Below are 19,805 nucleotides of genomic sequence, written 5' to 3'. Positions count from 1 at the left end.
GGTTTCCACTGACTAGCCAAGAATCCCTGCCGAACCTACCCAGAGACCCACCAGCTACAGGAGCGCAGGAGCTTACCAAGAACACTTCCAGCCAAACTTTCTCAAGTCAATAAACCTTCCCAAGTTACAGGCTAAAGCAGTAGCATATTTCTCACTTTAGTTAACAGAAACTTCACGGGACTAATATAGGAAATACTGTATTATGTAGAAAACAAGTTGACAAACATTACTAAAACTTAAATTCTAAATATTTTTAACACAGTAATTGTACTCCAAGGAATTTATTTTAAAAAGAAAATTTAGACAGGTGCATATAGATGCAAACAGAAGGTTGACCTAATGGACTGTCGTTAATCAAATCAACAATTACAGCATCTTTTAATGAGATCTCCAGTATGTTTCCATGTTGGGATATGCAAACTCATGATTTCTTTTTAATTAAAAAAGGCAAGTTACAGAACAGCATATATACTAGCAGCACAGATTCAAATGCTAACTGCAGTGTGACAGTGGCTCAGTCGTGTCTGACTCTTTACAACCCAGGGACCAGAGCCCACCAGGTTCCTCTGCCCTTGGGGCTCTCCAGGCAAGAACTGCAGCGGGTTGCCATTTCCTTCTCCAGGGGATCTCCCCAACCCAGGGACTGAACCCAGATCTCCTGCTTTGCAGGCAGATTCTCTACTCTCTGAGCCACCAAGGGAAGCCCTATTAACTGCAGGGGGCTAATTAAAAAGCACTTTTGCTTCCTGAATTACTTTTGTGTCCAGACTTTTTACAAGCATACTGCTTTTGCAGTAAGCAAAAATACATTTTTAAATATATACATTGTGAAGTTTTCAGAAATGGTAGAGTTGAACTAAAATTATGAAATTATGCAGGAGATTTTCATCACAGTGCATCGTAAATTTACTCAAATTATACCCAGGATTCAGCCTCTCCACTGAGTTCACTTCCTGAAGAACTACAAATGCAGTCAACACGTTAATAAAACAGAAGATGAACACTGCAGTGTGGACAGTGTAATGTAATAATAGTATTGTTTCTGCTCATTCGCAATACAAGTTTGGTAAAACAGCTTGGAAAGTTCGCCCACTAACATCCGTTGTAGGAACAGGGCTAGAAAAACAGCCGTAACAGCGGCACAACACTGACTGACACCTAGTGGACCTTCACCTCCAAGCCCGTCTCGCGTCAGTGTGACCCAGCAAAACCCTCCGCTGTGCCCTGGAGAATTCGGCCGTAACAAATTAACTGCAGACTTTCACACAAAAGGGGTCTTCCCAACCTTAAATGAGGGACAGGCGAGGGAAACCCCTAGCCTCCTGTCAGCTAGGGAAGAAGTGTCCGTGCGCAGCTGGAAAACCCATGTCATTGAGGGCCACTTTCATCACTGGTTACCGTGCAACACTGAGTTAACGTCTAGTAAAATAAGATTAAGGAAAAGCCCTACTTGAAATTCTTGTTTCAAAAGAAAACGTAACACTTCAATTTAAGAGCAATTTAAAAATATTTGTCCATGACATCACAGAGACACAGCATGCCTTGGGAACTATTCTGAACACAGGCTGTGAAGACCACATTTTCTAAGCCTTCAAATGATTTAATAAACTCTATAGAAAGATAAGTATATTTTTAAGTAGATACCAAAAGAACTTAAGAAAACAATACCTTCTTGGGAACGGCTCGTATTTCGAGGCACCAGGTGAGAAGGAAGTGGAGAGAACACCTCTCAGGTACATGCTCGGGCAAGGCTGCGCCTGTCCAGGTAGATGGGGAAGAGCTCACGACTCAGAAAATAAAGATGTTTCCAACCCCGAGAAACACTAACAGCTGTAATCCTTTACATTATAGTGCTATCAAAGTACAACATGACGCTTATTCAGTCAAAAGATTTCCTCACAAAGAACGTGAAAGAAAAATCCACTTTACAAAAACAATTTCACTAATTCAACAGTACTACTGTACCAGCCACACCTACCAAATCTAGGTTTACTAAACAAAAGGAAGGGAAATCATCTAAAACCAAGGAACAAAAAGCCCAGGAATCAAACTGGGGTCTCCTGCACTGCAGGTGGATTCTTTACCAACTGAGCTATCAGGGAAGCCCCTCCCTGGCAGTGGTCCCACAACACTGCCTGTTGTCCTCAGAAAGAATTTCAGAGCTGCCTGAGCTCTAGTTTCAGATTCTAAGCAAATCGCTGTAAAATAATTTTCTTTAATCATGGAAAAAGCAATTACTTTCATGTATTAAATAAGCAATAACAAATACGCCATGGGACACAAACATAAAACTACCTTTTTTTTTCTTTTGCCATATAGTGCAGTTTGTGGGATGTTCTCCCACCAGGAATTAAACCTGGGCCCCAGAATTGAAAGCCCAGAGTCCTAACCACCAGGGAACTCACAGCAAAAAGCAGTTTTTAAAACAGATTCATATACTATAGTTTTACTGCATGACAACTCTAGTGTGCAAACTTAGAAAAAAAGCAATGCTGATTGAAAAAAAACAACCTAACAAATTGGCTCAACTAACCAACCTACTTCTCTGAAACCATAGTTATATTCATCTTTGTGTTTCCCAGTTTGCTGTAAGCTTGCTAATGTCTAGAGTTCTGGAAGGGTTGATTCTTCAACTTCATTTTTAATGTCTGTAAGCATCCAATAAGCATAAACTCTATCGCCATCTCATTCAGGGTAACTGACTCACCCAGGGCACCTGCTGTGGATGCTAAGGACTCCCACCCAAGACCAAGGACGGCCCTCAGGCACCTCTGCAGACTCGTGCTGCCACCCCCGTCCCCCCAAGGACGTCCAGAGCAGGAAGACATCAGGCCTGCACCTTTCTTCCTCGTGTCTGCCTTAATCGTCACAGCGACACGGTGCTCTCTCCTGTCTGCGAGCTGCAGTCTCTGCAGCAGGAACTGTACTTCAGAGTCGCTGTTGGGACAGATCACATTGAAGGCATCTCCAGGCTGGTAGGAAAAATCCGTTTTCTAGAGAAGAGCCGACACGAAATAAAAAAATGCCACATGAGTTAAGAGTTTTAGCTGTGGGGCAACCAACACAGTTTTTCTTATATGAACATCTGAACATATAAATTCATTTTTGGCAATTAGAATTATTTTGTTTCTAACAAATAAGACCAATTAACTAAACAAGCATACTTGTACTAGGAGTTATTTTCAAAAAAGAAATTCTGTAATTATCTAATGTTTTGCTCTATATCGAGTATTCACAGACTAGAAATTAAGACCTGCCTCTTCTAGAGATTAAGGTGTCCCAGTAAGCAGTGTTTTTAATAATCCATGTAAAAACCCTCTTTTGAAAACATATACACGCACTTTAGGAGCAAAGAAACTGCTCTTCAGTGGTCTCTCCTTACTCCTTTCCTTCGGGGAGGAGCGGGGTGGGTGAGACCGCTTTTCTTCCTTCAGGGACACGCAACACTGGAGCATCTGGCTCAGCCCTGGCTGTGCACAGACCCAGGCTCCGGGTGGGGCCACCTCCCACAGCAGGTCTACACACTATGCACAGAGTGGGTGAGGGTGTGGAGGGCTCTGGGAAGGGGCCTCTGACCACACATGCCCACACCCCTAGCCTGTGAGGGACGCAGACACAGACCAGACCCACCAGTCGGCCAAATCTCACCTCTTTATGACAGAAATGTGTAACAGAAGTGAAATGCTTTCGTGTATACAAGATATTTAACAGTGGGGATAAAAATGTTCAAAAGAAAATGGAATTACTCAGTAGTATGAGAGTCCCTTGGATTGCAAGGAGATCAAACCAGTCAATCTGAAAGGAAATCAACCCTGAATATTCACTTGCAAGGACTGATGCTAAAGTTCCAATACTTTGGCCACCTGATGCGAAGAGCTGACTTATTGGAAAAGACCTGGAAGCTGAGAAAGATTAAAGGCAGAAGGAGAAGGGGGCAGCAGAGGATGAGACGGCTAGAAAGCATCACCAACCGACTCAACGGACATGAGTTTGATCAAGCTCCAGGAGACAGTGAAGGACAGGGAAGCCTGGAGTGCTGCAGTCCATGGGGTCACAAAGAGTCAGACACAGCTTAGCGACTGAACAGAACAATAGCATGTAAGCAAAACCATCCAGTTTTGATGCCTGCTGTATTTCTTTTTCTATTAGAAATTCAACTAAACCTCCACCAACAGCCTTGACACAGTCTTTTCTGAAAGCCCAGCCCACTGAGCTCCACGGGACCCGCATCCAGGGCTGAGCTGCAAGACTGTAGCAGGTCCAGTCACGGCTTCCCACCTGAGGCCAGTGGCTGGGGCGGGGGCTGGGGAAGGCCTATGGATGGGGCTCCCGAGAGCCACACAGAAACCCCCTAAAACTGTGTGCAAAATGCTTATATGTAATCCTTCTTCTGGAGAGGGGGGTCCATGACTTCTCCCAGATTCTCAAAGGAACATGGACCACCACTCTCAGAAGTGACCGTCACACGACGGGCTAGCCTGGGCTCAACTTCCCTGGCCGCTGATCTCAGCTTCCTTGCCTGGGGCTCCTATATGCCAGTGCTGTCCTGATTCCATTACTCTTTCGTGGCTTAATGAGCAAGGCAGCAACACTACTCTTTCCAAGTGGAATCACCTCCAGTCACTCCTCATTTCAGCCACTCCTTGAAGTGGAAAGAAAACAGGGATGAGATGGAGAGACAAAATGACGGGTCAGGAATAAACATGACAGGCCAGGTGGCTGGCCGCTGTCCAGCCAGCACCTCCTCCTTCCGGCCTGTGCGGGTGAGGACACACCACATGTAAGCCTCCACACTGACTGACAACATCCCTGTGCTCAGAAACACATTCTGGAACTCACCGAAACGTCCAGTTCTATCAGAAGAGTAGTTTTTATGGCATCATTCGTTGTCAGTTGAACTGCCTTTGAAATTGGAACGTGAAACACTGGATCCACCGAACTCACAGATGCGTGGCTTTCCTCCTTGAGAAAGAAATGTGATAAAGTGCTATGAAATGCGATTTTCAATTATACTTACCACTGCTTCACTTGGCGGCAACATCAGAGCTACAGGATCTTTCAACACTCCCTGGTGAGATTTCAGAATTCTTTTCTAAGGTAAATGCCTACAGACAGGCCTCTCAATCTTTCAGAAGAGAAGCTCATCTATATTTTAAACTACTTGTCTACTAGACTAAAATTTCTGAGAGTATATGGGAAACATCAGATACTAGCACTTTCCATGGAAAGGTCTAACAGTCTTCCTAATGAACTATGCAAAAAGAAATAGTGTGTGTGCACATTTCAGAAGGAGATTCTAAAGGAGTGACAGATGTTTACGGTCGGGAGCTGTCTGCAGATGGTGACAAGAGCCCTCAGAGCGGCGGGCGGTGCCGTCCCACAGAGCTTTCTGGACGGCGGGGGTGCTCCATGACCTCACTGGCCGATAGCTGACCACTGGGCAATGGAAACATGGCTGGTGCGACTCAAGCATTGAATTCTTAATTTAATTTTCATTAACAGTAGCAACATGCAGGTAAAATTAAACAATACAGGCCTTGGGAAACTAGAAAGAAACCCAAATCTTGGTCCTACCTCACCAGATTCATAACCTGATGATTCTAAATTCTAATAAAAATAGAAACTTATATCTCGGAAAGTGCTGGTCAGTTAACTGTGGATGAGTGGCTATGTGGGAAGGCCGGGGAGAAGGCCAGGGCTGAGGTCTGAGAGTTGTAGTGACGGGGACAGGGGCACGGCCTTCGGCAGGGCTGCCGGCAGTGCTCACAGCGGGTCCCCAGCCCCTCGCCGTCACCTCCGAGTAACCCCTGAGCACTCAAGGTCACACCTCCGTCTAGAGGCCACCCCATCCAAAGACTCATCAACGACTGTACAGCCCAGCCCCTGTGCAGAGCTCACAGCAACCTGAAGGGCCGCCTGGCTTTGGAGAGCCCTGCAGCTCAGCTTCTCCTGTGCCCCGGCCGGCTCCTGCCCCTTGACATCCCGGGGTGAGGAGGAGGCCCTGAAGACCATTTCACAGTGATTCCCAGGAACCCAGCCTGGGACAGCCAGGTCAGAGTGGCCCGAGAAAGTCACCAAAATGGGCATGTGGCGCTGGAGGGCTGCCCCGGCCGGCAGTGAGAACATACCTGGTGACACGTGCTCGGGACAAGGAGGGGGCAGCACCGACCGGGCCGCTGGGACTGGAGGCCTACGGCTAAGCTTCACCGACACTTTTGGAAAAAATGCAAAAAGCCAAGAATAATGAGGCAACAACTAAAATCTACCAGTGAAAGCCAGAGGACACTCTCAGTAGCTTACACATGAGCGCTCACCAGCTGCAGCCTGAGGGCAGAGAAAGCCAGGGAGACTTGGCAGGGAAGAATGGGGGAGAGCCACCTGAGTGAGACAAGCCCTGGCACCCACGGAAGGGACCACTCCTTCCTTAAGGACAAGAGCTCCCTTCTTGCATTAAGACAACGCGGGGACTCCACCCCGCACCCTATCCCTCCTCCTGGCTGCTGGACCAAAACTACAGTTAAGAAGCAACTGGCTGCCCGTGCACTGGGCCAGCTCCAAAGCAAGGGCAGGACAGCAACACGCATCAACAGAACAGAACACGTGTGCCCCAGACAGAAGGCTGAGGTCCTGGGCCAGGCGGGGCAGGACACAGGTCTGGATGAAGGGCTTTCTAACTGGGACACTCTCCCAGGACACAGGCTTTCCTCACCCTGGCACAGCCCCAGAGATGACGTAAACACACGGACAGCAGGGCAATTAGAGCAAAGAAAAAGCTAAGTGGGGCAGAAATGCCAAGACATTTGAGGACAGGATTGAAAAGCTCAGAGAAGAAGGCCTGTCAGAGTGGACAAAACCACGTAAGGCCAAACCCACCAGCTGACAGGGGCTCCCTGGAGCGCCCAGAGACCACCGCACTGCCAAGGCCAACAGGCCCGCGCTGGTCAGGGGGACAGCAGCACCACTGAGCTCCCTGCTGACCAGAGCTCACAAAGTGGGCACCCAGCAACAGGAAAACCAGAGCCACCCTGCCCCCCGCCCCCGGGCACCAAGGACAGAGGGAGGCGGGAGCACCTGGCCAGGAACGCTGGGGGGAGGGGTGTGCACAAGGACCACAGTGAGTGGAGAAGCTGGGGGGCGGCCAGGGGCCCAACTCCCAGGAATAACAAGAATGACGAACTCATGGCTTCCAGAGCATCAGAGTGAACGGGCGGCCGCCAAGGGCGCTGATCGGTCCTCACAAGGGAAAGAAACCAAGACGTCATGAGCGGGAAGCTGTCCCAATGAACGCTCAAGGCCCTCTGTCCAGCTGCTGGACCTGAGTCAGCTGTCAGACCTGAAGCCCTCCCACCCGATGGCAGGAGCAGGCAGGCCCCCAGAAGGAGCGACTCCATGAGGCACAGAAACCACACTGATGCTGCCCCAGGGGTAAAGGAGCACTGGACTCAGGGACGCGGGGAAAGCGGCCAGGTGCAGCTGCTGGCCACACAGGCCCGAGGGCTGAGCCCGGGGGGGACCAGAGTCCTGGGGAACAGGAGCACTGGACTCGGGACGCAGGGAGAGCGGCCAGGTGTGGCTGCTGGGCCACAGCCCCGAGGTCTGAGCTCGGGGGGAACCAGAGTCCTGGGGAAAAGGAGCACTGGACTCGGGAAGCAGGGAGAGCGGCCAGGTGCGGCTGCTGGGTCACACAGCCCCGAGGGCTGCAGCCAGGGGTGACCGCAGTCCTCGGGTAAAGGAGCGCTGGACTTGGGACGCGGGGAGAGCGGCCAGGTACAGCTGCTGGCCACACAGCCCCGACGCCTGCGGCCAGGGGGGACCGGAGTCCTGGCCCGAGTCTGGCTCACAGGGCCCAGAGGCTCACCTGCGGTTAGCATAGCCCCAGGGTGAAATCTTGGCCTGCGGGCTAGGTACGAGCCATCAAGTGACTGAGCCGCGTGCACTGAAGCTCAGCTTCCCGCTCTGCCCAACCCGGGGCCCATCCTCCCCTCCCCCACCCGCCCCGCTCCCCAAGGGGGTATCCAAAGATGGGGCCCTAAAATAGGAAACTTTTTTCCTCAATCCCTTATCCTCTAGGTATATCCTTTAAACAGATTTACACAAGTTTCCGTTAAATAGCTGAGATTTTAAAAAATCTTGTGAAGACATTACCAACAACTCAAGTCTATTTAATAACACCTATCATAAAAGAAACTCTCAGGCAGATCCTAAGTGAAGCGCCTTGTCAGATCAATAAGAGATCGACACCCCTGCCACACACTCATCCTTGCAAGGCAAACCCGGGCCGGCTCACCACCCTGAGTCCACCTGCCTGGCATGTTTATCACAGCCACAGCACCTGTCCCCAATTCCGACTAAGAGGTACTTATTGTGATAATCCCTTTTAATAAAGAATGAAACATGAGTGTGAAAACAATAACTCAGGGAAGGTCATATAAAAACCTATCTGTTTATATGAATGCATTAGAAAAACATTGTAAAAATATGACGGTGAAAACACCGGTATGCATATCAAGTGTTTGCAAACAGTTTTCAAATAAACTAGAAAGTTGGACTTAAATTGTTCCTCAAATGTCTTTCCTCATTTAATAAAAGAAAAAGATGAAACCAGAAACCACGACAGTTGCGTTAAGGGTGTGGTTTACCTGAGAAAGCCCACATGGAACTCCCTCTGAACAGAGAGGGGTCAGCCAGGCGTCACAAGACTGGCTGCCCTGGAAGCTTATTCCAAGCATGTTGGAAGAAATTTCAGGGAACCATATGCTGACAATCGTGGGGTAATATCAGCTATTATTCAACTTGATGCTCAGAAATGTACAGACCACTTTAAAGTCATTTATTTACTGATAGGAAAAATACTCAAGGCATAGGGGAAAAAAAGACTTAAACAGACAAAAACAGGTCTATAAAATATTACCAAGAGAAAGAAAAACCCCTAAGATGGAGAATCCCAGGACAGCAAAGATCCACACTGGAAAAGTGACCTCACTGTACCCGACTCAGATTAGTTGCTGAGATGGTTTCCTGACTGCCCACAACTCACCCTTACCTGACTGACATCTAAAGCAAGAAGCCAGGACGTTACTTCTCCAAGGCAATGGAGAAACTGAGCTTGTACGCATTTACTTCTTCAAAGAGAAGCCAGGCAATAATACAAGCACATCTGTAACACTTGGAGGTGACGCCTCTTTGGGAGCGACTCAACTCCACCATTGCAGTGCAGAAGCAGCCTTGGATGGGCATGGCTGTGTTCCAATAAAACTTCATTTACACAAGAAATGGTAGACCACACTCACCCAGCATGCCGTAGCTTGTTCCTCTGCCATAATATAATTAAAAAAACACCACCAACATCATTGCTTACCTGGGCAAGGGCCTCCTCCAGATGCACCTCTAAATATTCCGGTGGTAAAGCAGGAATATTCAGAGAGGCTTGTGAAAGTGGGGGTACTGAACAGGTAAGCGAGGCCTCAAAGTCTGCAATCAAAGTACTTGATTGACTGCTGTTCACTGCATTTTGTTCCAAAACTTCAGCAGCCTTTCCTCCAGAATCATCTAATCTCAGAAGTCCAACTTGTGATTCCACATGTAATAATTCCGGTGTCAAGGCATCTGTCCTCTGGGAAGCATGAGATGCCATCGTGAGAGTTTCACTTGTATCCTCTCTTCCTCTGTTCAACAGAAAATGCTTCTCGAGGGCGGCCCAGAGTCCATTAATCCATGGCTCAACCACAAGTTCTAAACTGAGTTGGAAAAAAACAGGAAAAAAGAAACAAACACTTAAGTTCTCCATTTAAACACCTAACAACAGGATAACATGAGAGTCTGTCTGTTTGAGAGAATGCTGTGCAACTGGCAGAAACATTCACCAGGACGGCTATTCAGAAGACAAAAATACTTATGATTAAGCTAAAAGCCAAAACTTCACTGTGTTCATTAGCACTGAGCTATAAAAAAGTATGAACATGCATAAAAGTCAGAGAACAAAAATGAAGATGATTTAGCAAAAGGTAACAGGAGTTTGATTCCACTTAACTTCCTAAAATAGAGTTGATATTTAAGAAGACGTCATTTTAAACAGGCATGCTAAATCTGATGACGCTAACTGAACATACCCAAAATCCAAGTCTACTCTAATATCATAAATGATAATTATATCAAATGCACCACCTTTTTTTGCCTAGCCAATTTACTGATCTTTGTTTCCTACAGATTAAGATACCACCAAGAACCCACTCCAGATTAATGCTCTTTGACTAATAGCTCAACCCTTCAATCATACTTTAGGAGAGCTGAATTAACCGTAAGTACATCGTAAAATATGCTCATCTACTGGCTGGAGAAAGAAATGGCAACCCACTCCAGTATGCTTGCCAGGAAAATCCCATGGGCAGAGGAGCCTGGCAGACTACAGTCCTTGGGGTCGCAAAAGAGTCAGACACAACTTAGCAACTAAATAACAAACTGACTACTGGTAAAGTATGACAACAGTAACATTCCCTACGCTCTGTTCACAGAGTGAATGGCTAAGCACTGCATCAAGACCTTGAGAAGGACATCTCTGTCATTTTCAATCACAACTCCAATGCGTGATCAATTAAGTTCCAATTCATAGAGCTAAGTGACAAGAGGAGACACATTTTAGACCTCTGTCTTATCGAGACTTTGGCTATAATTTCATTGTATTCATTTACTGCTCATGTGGTACATAGTTCAAAATTTGGTGATATAGTACATCCATTCCTCAGGGGCATTTGGAAGAGCAAGCATATAAAATTAATGGTTCAATAATGACAGCTACCTTTAAAACACAATTCTCACAACTCAGAAATACTAATACGGTAATACTCTTAAAAGAAAGCTCATGCCCATGGAGTATGCACTATATGGTGGATGTTGTTCTAAAACAAGTTTTATTCATTCATTTGATGCTTCAAAGAACCTTAAACAATATATATTGTTATTATCCATTTCACAAGGGGGAACACCAACACACAAAAAGTTTAAGTAATTTGAGCAATGCTTCATAGCCAGTAAGTGGGGAAAACCAAGGATCTGAACGCAGGTATTTGAATTCCAGTCTACATTCTTAACCCCTTCAATGTGGTGGTACAGTAAGCCAAGATGTCTCCTTGAAAATATTCTAATTTTAGAAAAGAGTACTTAGGTTGAAAATTTTAGAGATGCAGGCTGCTAAAATATACATTGAAGAATTTTAATGGTCAATGCAATAAATCAACAGTGAAATGAAAAGCCTCTGAAGTAAAATATGAGTTGAGCAATAGGACTAACAGATTTATAAGCGTTTAGCATTTAAACAGCTCATAAAAGACAATAAACATTTAATGCCAACAACGTTTCTCATGGGAAAAAGAGCCCAATACAACGAGACAAAACTGAAAGGTAACAAGCAAGGCAATGTGGTGGAGCTGTCACCGTAAAGGACATGTGCCCTGGGGCAATGGAAAAAAACTCACAGCACCACAGCTGCAGAAAATGGTGGACGTATGGACTCAAAAAGGTGAGTTACGGGCAAACAGAAGTGTCTCCTACATGCCCATGCAAGGCGGCATATGCAGAAAAGCACAGCCTTTGCTGAACTTGTCATGTGGCATAAGCCCAGATCTAGTGGGTGAGATTTACTTAATACACAGAGCCAGTAGAAAAAAATTCGAGTGCGTGCATGTGCTGTTATGACAGAATAAGGACAATTCTATAAGGTCTCTGAATTAACACATTAAGAGGATTTGTAAGGCGGCACATAGGGTGAAAAACTGAACTGTAAAAACAAGAACAAATTAATGAAATAGAAATTACATTCCTGGTTGGCAGGGTAGTAAATGCCCATGAAGATGGGGAGGGAGAGCCCCAAGGAGCGGGGGTGCTGGGAAGGCCTCTGTTCCCCGTCTCCACCTGTAATGCGCCTGTAATGCGCGCGGGCAGCTGGGCGCCCTCCACGGGGAGGTCCAGAGTCCAGTCACTCCCCTGCAGCCACTCACTCTCCAAGTTCCTAGAGAAAACAATGACTTTTGCAAATAGCTGCACATTTCTATGCCTGAGGTAACTGTACTGGGCTACCTTCCTAATGTCTTCCATTAGCAGACACTGAGATGGATGAGGCACTTTAAAAAAAAAAAAAAAATCAGCAAACAGATAAATCAAACTCTGAAGGATTTTCCTTGGTCCCAAAACTAAAATAGGACTTTCAAGATTGAAAGTTAATGCTAGTTCAAAAATGAACCCCTTTTGTAAACTGACTTACATCATGTACAAACACGGTTTACTGGAAACGATAGAGGTACATTGCTCTTACCCTACACAGTCATCCGCGTGGCCAGTGTTGTAGAAACGCTGGGCTCCAAGCTCCTGAAGTCGTTTATCAATTACCTTCCCCCCATTACAGAAGTACGTGTATTCTGAATCACCCAGACCTAGAGTCCAAATGGGTTATTAGCATGCAGTAAGGTTTAAATTTAACCACATACACAAGAGAGAAACAAAACATTCAGAAGACCACCACTCAAAGCTCTTCTTGATGTAACAGGAAATAATGTGCAGCTTTGTATTATTTTTTCCTTGAGGAATACTAACTATGCAAACAGAAACAAAACAAGTACTTTGGACCACTGTTAACAGAAATATATCTCACATTTTTGTTTCCATGAATTTATGTAAAAATATGGTAATCTGAAAATAAGGATTAGCGTACTAAATGAGAGGGTGACAGGCAGGAAGGCCAGGGGTCTCCAAAGGGAGGAAAGAGGCTCCAAGTGTCAGACACTTTTTCTCTCTCTCTTAAGCAGCAGGAGGAAACATACTAGTGTTAATTTTTTCCCCTTCTCTATACAAATTTTAAAAAAGTTTTCTCTTAAAATTCTGTGTTGCCATGACGACACCTGGCTCCACCAGAACTTAACTTTTCTCAAACCTTGAGCTAACCAATGCATTTTCTTATGGAAATGTTTGTCTTAAGCTATGTTAATGAACTATGTATTTACCTTAGACTCTGGTCTTTCTTCAAGTCTTTCCTCTTGGGACTTAGAATGACAAGGACTCAACAAACCTATATGTTCTACTCATACACTGTTCCCCTAATCTCTAACTGTTAATGAAACTGTGTATTTTCTTGGAAACCTGCCTTTCTTCAAGATTCATGTCAATCGTTTTATGGCCCGGGATGACTCACCTGGTGCCAATGTTATCTCAAAATGCATGTTATGGGTGAGAGGCCTGGAGCCACTCTGAGTTTTGGGACATCTCCTTTCTCTAACTAGCAGCCTGTTGATACGTATGTAACTTACTGCTAAAGGCTGGGGGGCGGGGGGGCACTCTTTCTGCCCCCTTCTGATGTCTATGTCAGAAGCCTTCTCCATCTCTTTAATACTTTAGTAAAACTTTATAACACAAAAGCTCTGAGCAATCAAGCCTCGTCACTGGCCCCGGATTGAATTCTCTGGAGGCCAAGAATCCTGGCAACTTTCACAGCTCAGCAACAACCTTTGCTGAAGAGCAAACAACCTTTGCTCCTTTCATTAGAACATGCAATGTCTGTATTTGCAGGCTTTTCTGATCCCACTGCAGGGTCTGCAAACTACAGCCTGTGGGCAATTACCATCCACTGTCTCTGCAAATAAAGTTTTATTGGAACACAGCCAGGTCCACCTGTTCACACCTTGTTAAGGCAGCTTTCAAGCTCCAACAGCAGAGATGAATAGTTGTTAGATAGACCAGTGACTTATGAAGCCTGAAGTATTTGCTATCTGGTCTTTTATGGAGTTTACTGACTCCTTATCTAAAACAAGAGGTACTTCCGAAACACAACCAACCATTATTTGCTCTGTTTCTGTGTTGCATATAAGAATCGCTTCTGTGTTTCCTCGTAAGAAATGGACTAACACTTTCATACTTCGTTGAAAATATAAAATTAAGAGCTTAAATTTCATACTTGTTTGTCTCCCTGAATTTTTCCTACAAGAACAAGGTGAGCAATCCATCGGTGGGCCCATACAACCCATACACAGGCCTAAGATTGACTAAATGGCCGAAAGGCTTCAGTCTTTCCTTTTAAATAATTTTGAGGAATTTTTAAACCAATATGTACATGTTCACTCTTCTAAATAAATAAATTGGAAAAACTGAATTAAAAAGCTATATATACACATTCTAATATGCTCTCTTGAATACACTACACATGACAGATCTCGGCCAGGCTCATCATTTCAATCCCTATCCAGTTATTTATCATCGCACATTCCATCCTTTCTCGATACCCTCCCCAAAACTGCTCTCAAAGGAGAACAGAGAGCGCGAGCCAGGCAAATGGATCCTGAATTCCCTCTCTGGTGCAACTATCTCACTGAGCTGGTCCTTCTGAGCCTTTAATATTTTAAAGCTATTCTTCACAGACCCTACCCTAGGCCAGTGCTTTTTAAGTTGGGGTACATAGTAGAGTCACCTGAGAGCTTTAAAAAACACTGATCCTGGAGACGGAAATGGCAACCCACTCCAGTATTCTTGCCTGGGAAAGTCCATGGACAGAGGAGCCTGGCGGGCTGCAGTCCATGGGGTTACATGACTGAGCATGTGTGCATGAGGGTGGAGGGAGATGGGTTGGCAGCAATAAACTGGTAGAACTAAAAAAAAAAAAAATACTGATCCCAGGACGCTACTTCAGAATGATTAAGTCGGAATCACAGTGGGGTGGGGGTGGGGTGAGAGGGGCAGGGAGGGAGGCACTCAAAGCAATGACATTGGAAGGAAAACTCCCAGCGGATGCTAGTGTGTACCCAGGCTGGAGAACCAGTATCCTAGGGGAATGGTCATCTGCTAAGGAAGCTGTCACAGACACATAAGAACTTTGAGGGAAAAAAAAAAAAAAAACACAGCATGCAGGGTTGCTCCCTTGGTTTTAGCAGAATTGGGGTGGAGCCCAATCACTTACATTTCAAAAATATTTCCTAGTTGAGTCTGGTGTGCACCCGAGGTTAAGATGCTATTCTGGGGCTCTGCAGAGGAGCTGCTGGGGGTGATGGCTAGGAAGTAGCACCTTGTTTACCCTCAAATGTTATACATACATAAAACAAATAAAAACCCAAGGAAGACAAAATCTATACAATGATGCACCATGGTTTTGAAAAACACATTTAGATACTAGCGCTAAGCCAGCAGTAACACTCTAGTAACTACACAAAACGCAGTCCACACCTAGTAATCCATACCGCAGGTGAGCCAGGAAGTCAGGAGGCAGCGTCTTGTCCTGTATGGCTTTAACAAACTTGCGGGCTGTGTCAGGCGGGTCTCCGTTGCCCGTGGTAGAAACCACCATCACAAGAGGTGCCGTTTCAGTTTTCAGATCATACTATAAAACAAGGGTGTCACGTCAGAGATCTACTGCTATGTAGACTTAACATGGAGAAGGCAATGGCAACCCACTCCAGTACTCTTGCCTGGAAAATCCCATGGACGGAGCCTGGTGGGCTGCAGTCCGTGGGGTCACAAAGAGTCGGACACGACTGAGCGACTTCACTTTCACTTTTCACTTTCTTGCATTGGAGAAGGAAACGACAACCCACTCCAGTGTTCTTGCCTGGAGAACCCCAGGGATGGCGGAGCCTGGTGGGCTGCCGTCTATGGGGTCGCGCAGAGTCGGACACGACTGAAGCGACTTAGCAACAGCAAGCAACAGACTTAACACATCAGCAAAACAATTAGCTCTATCTTCTGACCCGTTGTCCGTGTCGTGTAATGGCAGACAGGCACACAAGAGCATTTTAAATCGGCAAAATGAAAGTGTTACTCCTCAGACATCAGGAAACCTAGCTGTCAGGACAGGCCCGACCTCCTCAGGGTTCCAGAGAGACAAGAATATGGAATACTAGGATCACTGGTGTTTCCAAGTCTTAAAATTCACGTTTCCTTATTCTAACTCTCACCTAAATTTAAGTACTCCCAATAAAGCACTTCACTCTCTCTATTCACAATCATGAGCTCTACTATCAATGAATATCATCTCACTGGGCTCCAAGGTATTTGCTTTATTTTTCATGCTGATGTAACAGGTGAAGATTTGAGCTAACATTTTACCAGGTGACCAACACTTATGGGACAGAACTCTGCAGTTCACAGTGAGTGGCTTTACCTTGAAAAAGACTTGACTGTGATTGAGGAGGGCAGAGAGCAATTAGGTTAAACTTGGATGAGGAACAACTGAAGAAACCATTCAGCTGAGGAAAGCAAACAACATGACCACTGTGGGATCAAAAAACAACTCACTGCTCACTTAACTTTTCAAAGAGCTGCTGGCCCGTCAGGGCTAGTTGTGTGACGCTGCCTACTCTGTCTCTGGGGTTAGTAACAGATTTGGACGGAGCTCCACCCTGTGGCACCACGCCTCACTCTGAACGTGCTGCAGGCTCACGGAGCCCACGACTGGCGGTGCCCCAGGACCCTCCCGGCTGGGTGAGTGGCTCCATCAGGACTCCGCCTGGCCCTGCTACATCAAGGAACTTGGTGGTTTCCCCTCTAGGAGCTAAGCTTATAATTCACCTCTGTGGCTGACAGGCTAGTCTTTCCGATCAGACGTGTGGGAAGGAACAGAGGAGGTTGTGAACTGGAGCCAGAGTGCATGGCTGGGTGGTTTTTCAAGTACTGAGCTGAATCCGAGGACTTAGTGGCTGGCACCTCACCGTGGGTGTTATAAGAGCCCTGCTCGTGGCTCAAGCCTGAGTGAGTGTTAGTTGCTTAGTCGTGTCCGACTCTCTGCAACCCCACGGACTGTAGCCTGCCAGGCTCCTCTGTCCATGGGATCCTCCAGACAAGAATACTGAAGTGGGCTGCTATGCCCTAAGGCCTGAAATGCACGAGACTATAACCTGAGGGCCTCAGTCAGACTAGGTATTCTAAGCACAGATCTGTTAAGATCTCTTGTAAACAACTCAGTGAACACGAGTCTGAGCAAACTCTGGGAGGTAGTGGAAGACAGTGAGCCCCAGCACACTGCAGTCCACGGGGTCACCAATAGAGGGACACGACATAGCGCCTGAATGACAATAACAACAATCCTAAGGTGGGAACTTCTGCAGAGACTGAATACAGAAACATAAGCAGTCCCCAAGTCTCCCGCAGATCCTACACCTTCACTCTAAATTCTATCTTCACAAAAGAATTCAGTGGTTCTGCACTTGGAAGAACTCTGGCATGAATGACAAGGTCATTATTTCAGGGAAGTTTGTATAGGGCACCAGGATTCACAAGGTGGAAAGGTCACATGTTCCTGTGAACACACACATCTCATTTGTTCCCAGGCACCCAGTGAGAAAAACAAGGCAAACATACTAGTTCCATTTATAGTTGAGAACGGTTAGTCATCCTAGTTTTTAAGACCATGTAGTTTAATTTAACACACACACAGAGAAAAAAATTGGCAGAAGTCTTACAACACAGTTGATAAAATGAATTTCTGAGTGTTTAAAAAAACAAAAAAAGGATCATGGTGGCATTTAGGGTCCCACTTTGTTTTTTAACATCAATTCCCAAGCAAAACACTTCAAAGCGTGAAACACAGTAAAAACCATGACTTACCTTATCCGACTCACTAATACAGTAGAGATCTGCAGAAAAACCATACGTAACTGCTTTTTCACTTATTTCTTCTGCTATGGCCTTTGCCTGTCCTCGTTGTGTAGCATAGAGTAACAAAAACCTCCTCATCACCTCAAGGCATATGGTACAGCTGTAATAGTTACACTGTAAAATGGAAAGGGAAAAAGGGATTTCTCTTTTTAATGGAGCAGTAACAACCTGCAGGTATTAATTTTCTTAATTAAAAACAGACTGCAACAATATCCAGGGATAATATGAAACAGGCTTACTAACTTTTTTAGCATTAATTCTTAAGGTCTAAGAAAGAGAGTATTCATGAAATCAAGGCCAATACAAGGAAAACTCTAATGCCACAGCTCAGAAATCAGTCTGGGGCCAGACCACCGGGCCTTGAATCCAGCCAGGAGTGACCATTCACAGGAGGGGAACTTCAGGCCAGCTTCTCAACTGACCAGTCTCTTGGTTCTCTCACCTTTAGAGTGGGGACAATGACGGTACCTACCTGACAAAGACAATGGTGAGACACAGAGCAGTGTCCAATAAATTTCAGATACCTTTGCTCTCTTAAAAGAAGGTAAAGTTAAAAATTCACTAAAATGGTAAAAACTCAATTAAAATTGATTCCTACTTGATCCCAATGCTAAATAAATCACAGTACTCTAGTTAATACCTTTCTTATTTAATTCAATATCATATACATCTGCATGCATGTGTAGACATACTTAACATACCTACATACCTTACATACCTACATACTTACATACCTAAACAGAGAGAAACACTTTTAATCCACTCAAATCTTTTACTAGTTTTATGTTTTTTCCTGAACAGATAACCAGGAGTAAAATAAAGGGCTCACAGATTTTTCACCACACCTCAAGTGTCTAAACCTGACAGACTGTCAATACGTAAGGATTCAGGATTCCCAGGTAAACTACTGGTAAAGAACCTGCCTGCCAACACAAGAGATAAAAGAGACACCCGGTTAGATCGCTGGGTTGGGAAGATCCTCTGGAGGAGGGCATGGCAACCCACTCCAGTATTCTTGCCTGGAGAATCCCATGGACAGAGGAGCCTGGCAGGCTACTGTCTACAGGGTCGAAAAAGTCGGACACGACTTAGCGACTAAACTACTGCTACTAGGCTCCTCTGCCCATGAGATTCTCCAGGCAAGAATACTGGACTGGGTTGCCAAGCCTGGCGGGCTACAATCCGTGGGGTCACAATGAGTAGGACACGACTGAAGCGATTTAAGCACGCAGGGCAAACTGAAACTCAAACCAAAACTTGTCTTTTGGGGAACGAACCGCAGATACTTTTTTGCTCCTCTGGCCAATTAGATCTGAGGACAAAAGACACGAAGGAATTAAAAGGTAAAAGCACAGTACTAACAAGCAGGATGCTAAAAGCAGGTAACAACCTGCGGAACAAAACAGCGCTGGATACGGCGGGTATGCAAGAGGTTAACTCTGGATTGGAAAAAAAAAAAAAAAAAAACTTCCTGCATAGCTCAGTCGGTAAAGCATCTGCCCGCAATTGCGGGAGACCTGGGTTCAATTGCTGGGTCGCGAAGATCCCCTAGAGAAGGAAATGGCAACTCACTCCAGTATTCTTATCTGGAAAATCCCATGGACGGAGGAGCCTGGCGGGCTACAGTCCATGGGAGCGCAAGAGCCGGACACGATTGAGCGCTATCTTTCTTCTTTCTTTCCAACTCTTGATAAATGGGTAAGGGGACGACACGTTAGCACTACACACGGAGCTGATCCAGAAGCACGACAGCGCAGTGATGGAAAGGGTTTCAAACACTATCCAAGCCAAGGGCCCGGGGCACTTCGCAGGAGCCACAGGCACCGTCCGAGATGCTCGCTGCGTGAGACCCTCGGCCCCTCAACCACCTTACGGAGCAGGCACTTGCAGCCCACGTTTCTCAGGGGGTGGGGTCCCCGGCACCCGCAGGACAAGGTCGGGGCGGAGAACCAGCGCCTGCAGCTGGTCCGCGTCCCCCGCGTCCCTGCCTCCCGCGTCCCTCCTCATAACCCGGTGCCCCAACGTGCCCCTCGACTCCCGTCTAGGAAAAGTGTTCGAACCACAGACCCCGAAGGAGGAACGGCCCACAAGAACCTGCGGGACCGGCTCCGCCGTTCTGCACGCCCAGCGGCGCCTCCGGGAGGCGACCGTGAGGGCACACGGCCGAGTCCCCGGCGCAG

The 19,805-nt window shown here is 46.2% G+C and overlaps 1 protein-coding gene across 7 annotated transcripts in view; it reads right to left on the bottom strand.

Annotated features, from left to right (window-relative positions):
- Positions 1-19,805, bottom strand: part of MTRR (5-methyltetrahydrofolate-homocysteine methyltransferase reductase) — a 33,012-nt gene that overhangs the window by 12,996 nt on the left and 211 nt on the right. For 4 of the 7 annotated variants that reach the window (XR_006273367.1, XM_043488813.1, XM_043488812.1 and 1 more), the window contains exons 2-8: positions 17,575-17,739; positions 15,199-15,352; positions 12,308-12,425; positions 9,359-9,737; positions 4,840-4,962; positions 2,840-2,993; positions 1,669-1,757 (exon numbers count right to left, since the gene is read on the bottom strand). Coding sequence is in view for 6 of the 7 variants with exons in the window: in XM_043488813.1 (XP_043344748.1) it covers positions 1,669-1,757; positions 2,840-2,993; positions 4,840-4,962; positions 9,359-9,737; positions 12,308-12,425; positions 15,199-15,352; positions 17,575-17,703 (1,146 nt within the window). In the remaining variant the exon portion in view is untranslated. Of the gene's footprint in view, positions 1-1,668; positions 1,758-2,839; positions 2,994-4,839; positions 4,963-9,358; positions 9,738-12,307; positions 12,426-15,198; positions 15,353-17,574; positions 17,740-19,197; positions 19,669-19,692; positions 19,803-19,805 lie in introns of those variants that run through there. The other 3 variants (XM_043488815.1, XM_043488814.1, XM_043488817.1) reach the window with 3 other exon arrangements.

Source organism: Cervus canadensis, chromosome 16, assembly GCF_019320065.1.
Source record: "Cervus canadensis isolate Bull #8, Minnesota chromosome 16, ASM1932006v1, whole genome shotgun sequence".
Taxonomy (NCBI): domain Eukaryota; kingdom Metazoa; phylum Chordata; class Mammalia; order Artiodactyla; family Cervidae; genus Cervus; species Cervus canadensis.
The sequence above is the reverse complement of the archived record's forward strand: the minus strand, read 5'-3'. Positions and strand labels throughout refer to the sequence as shown.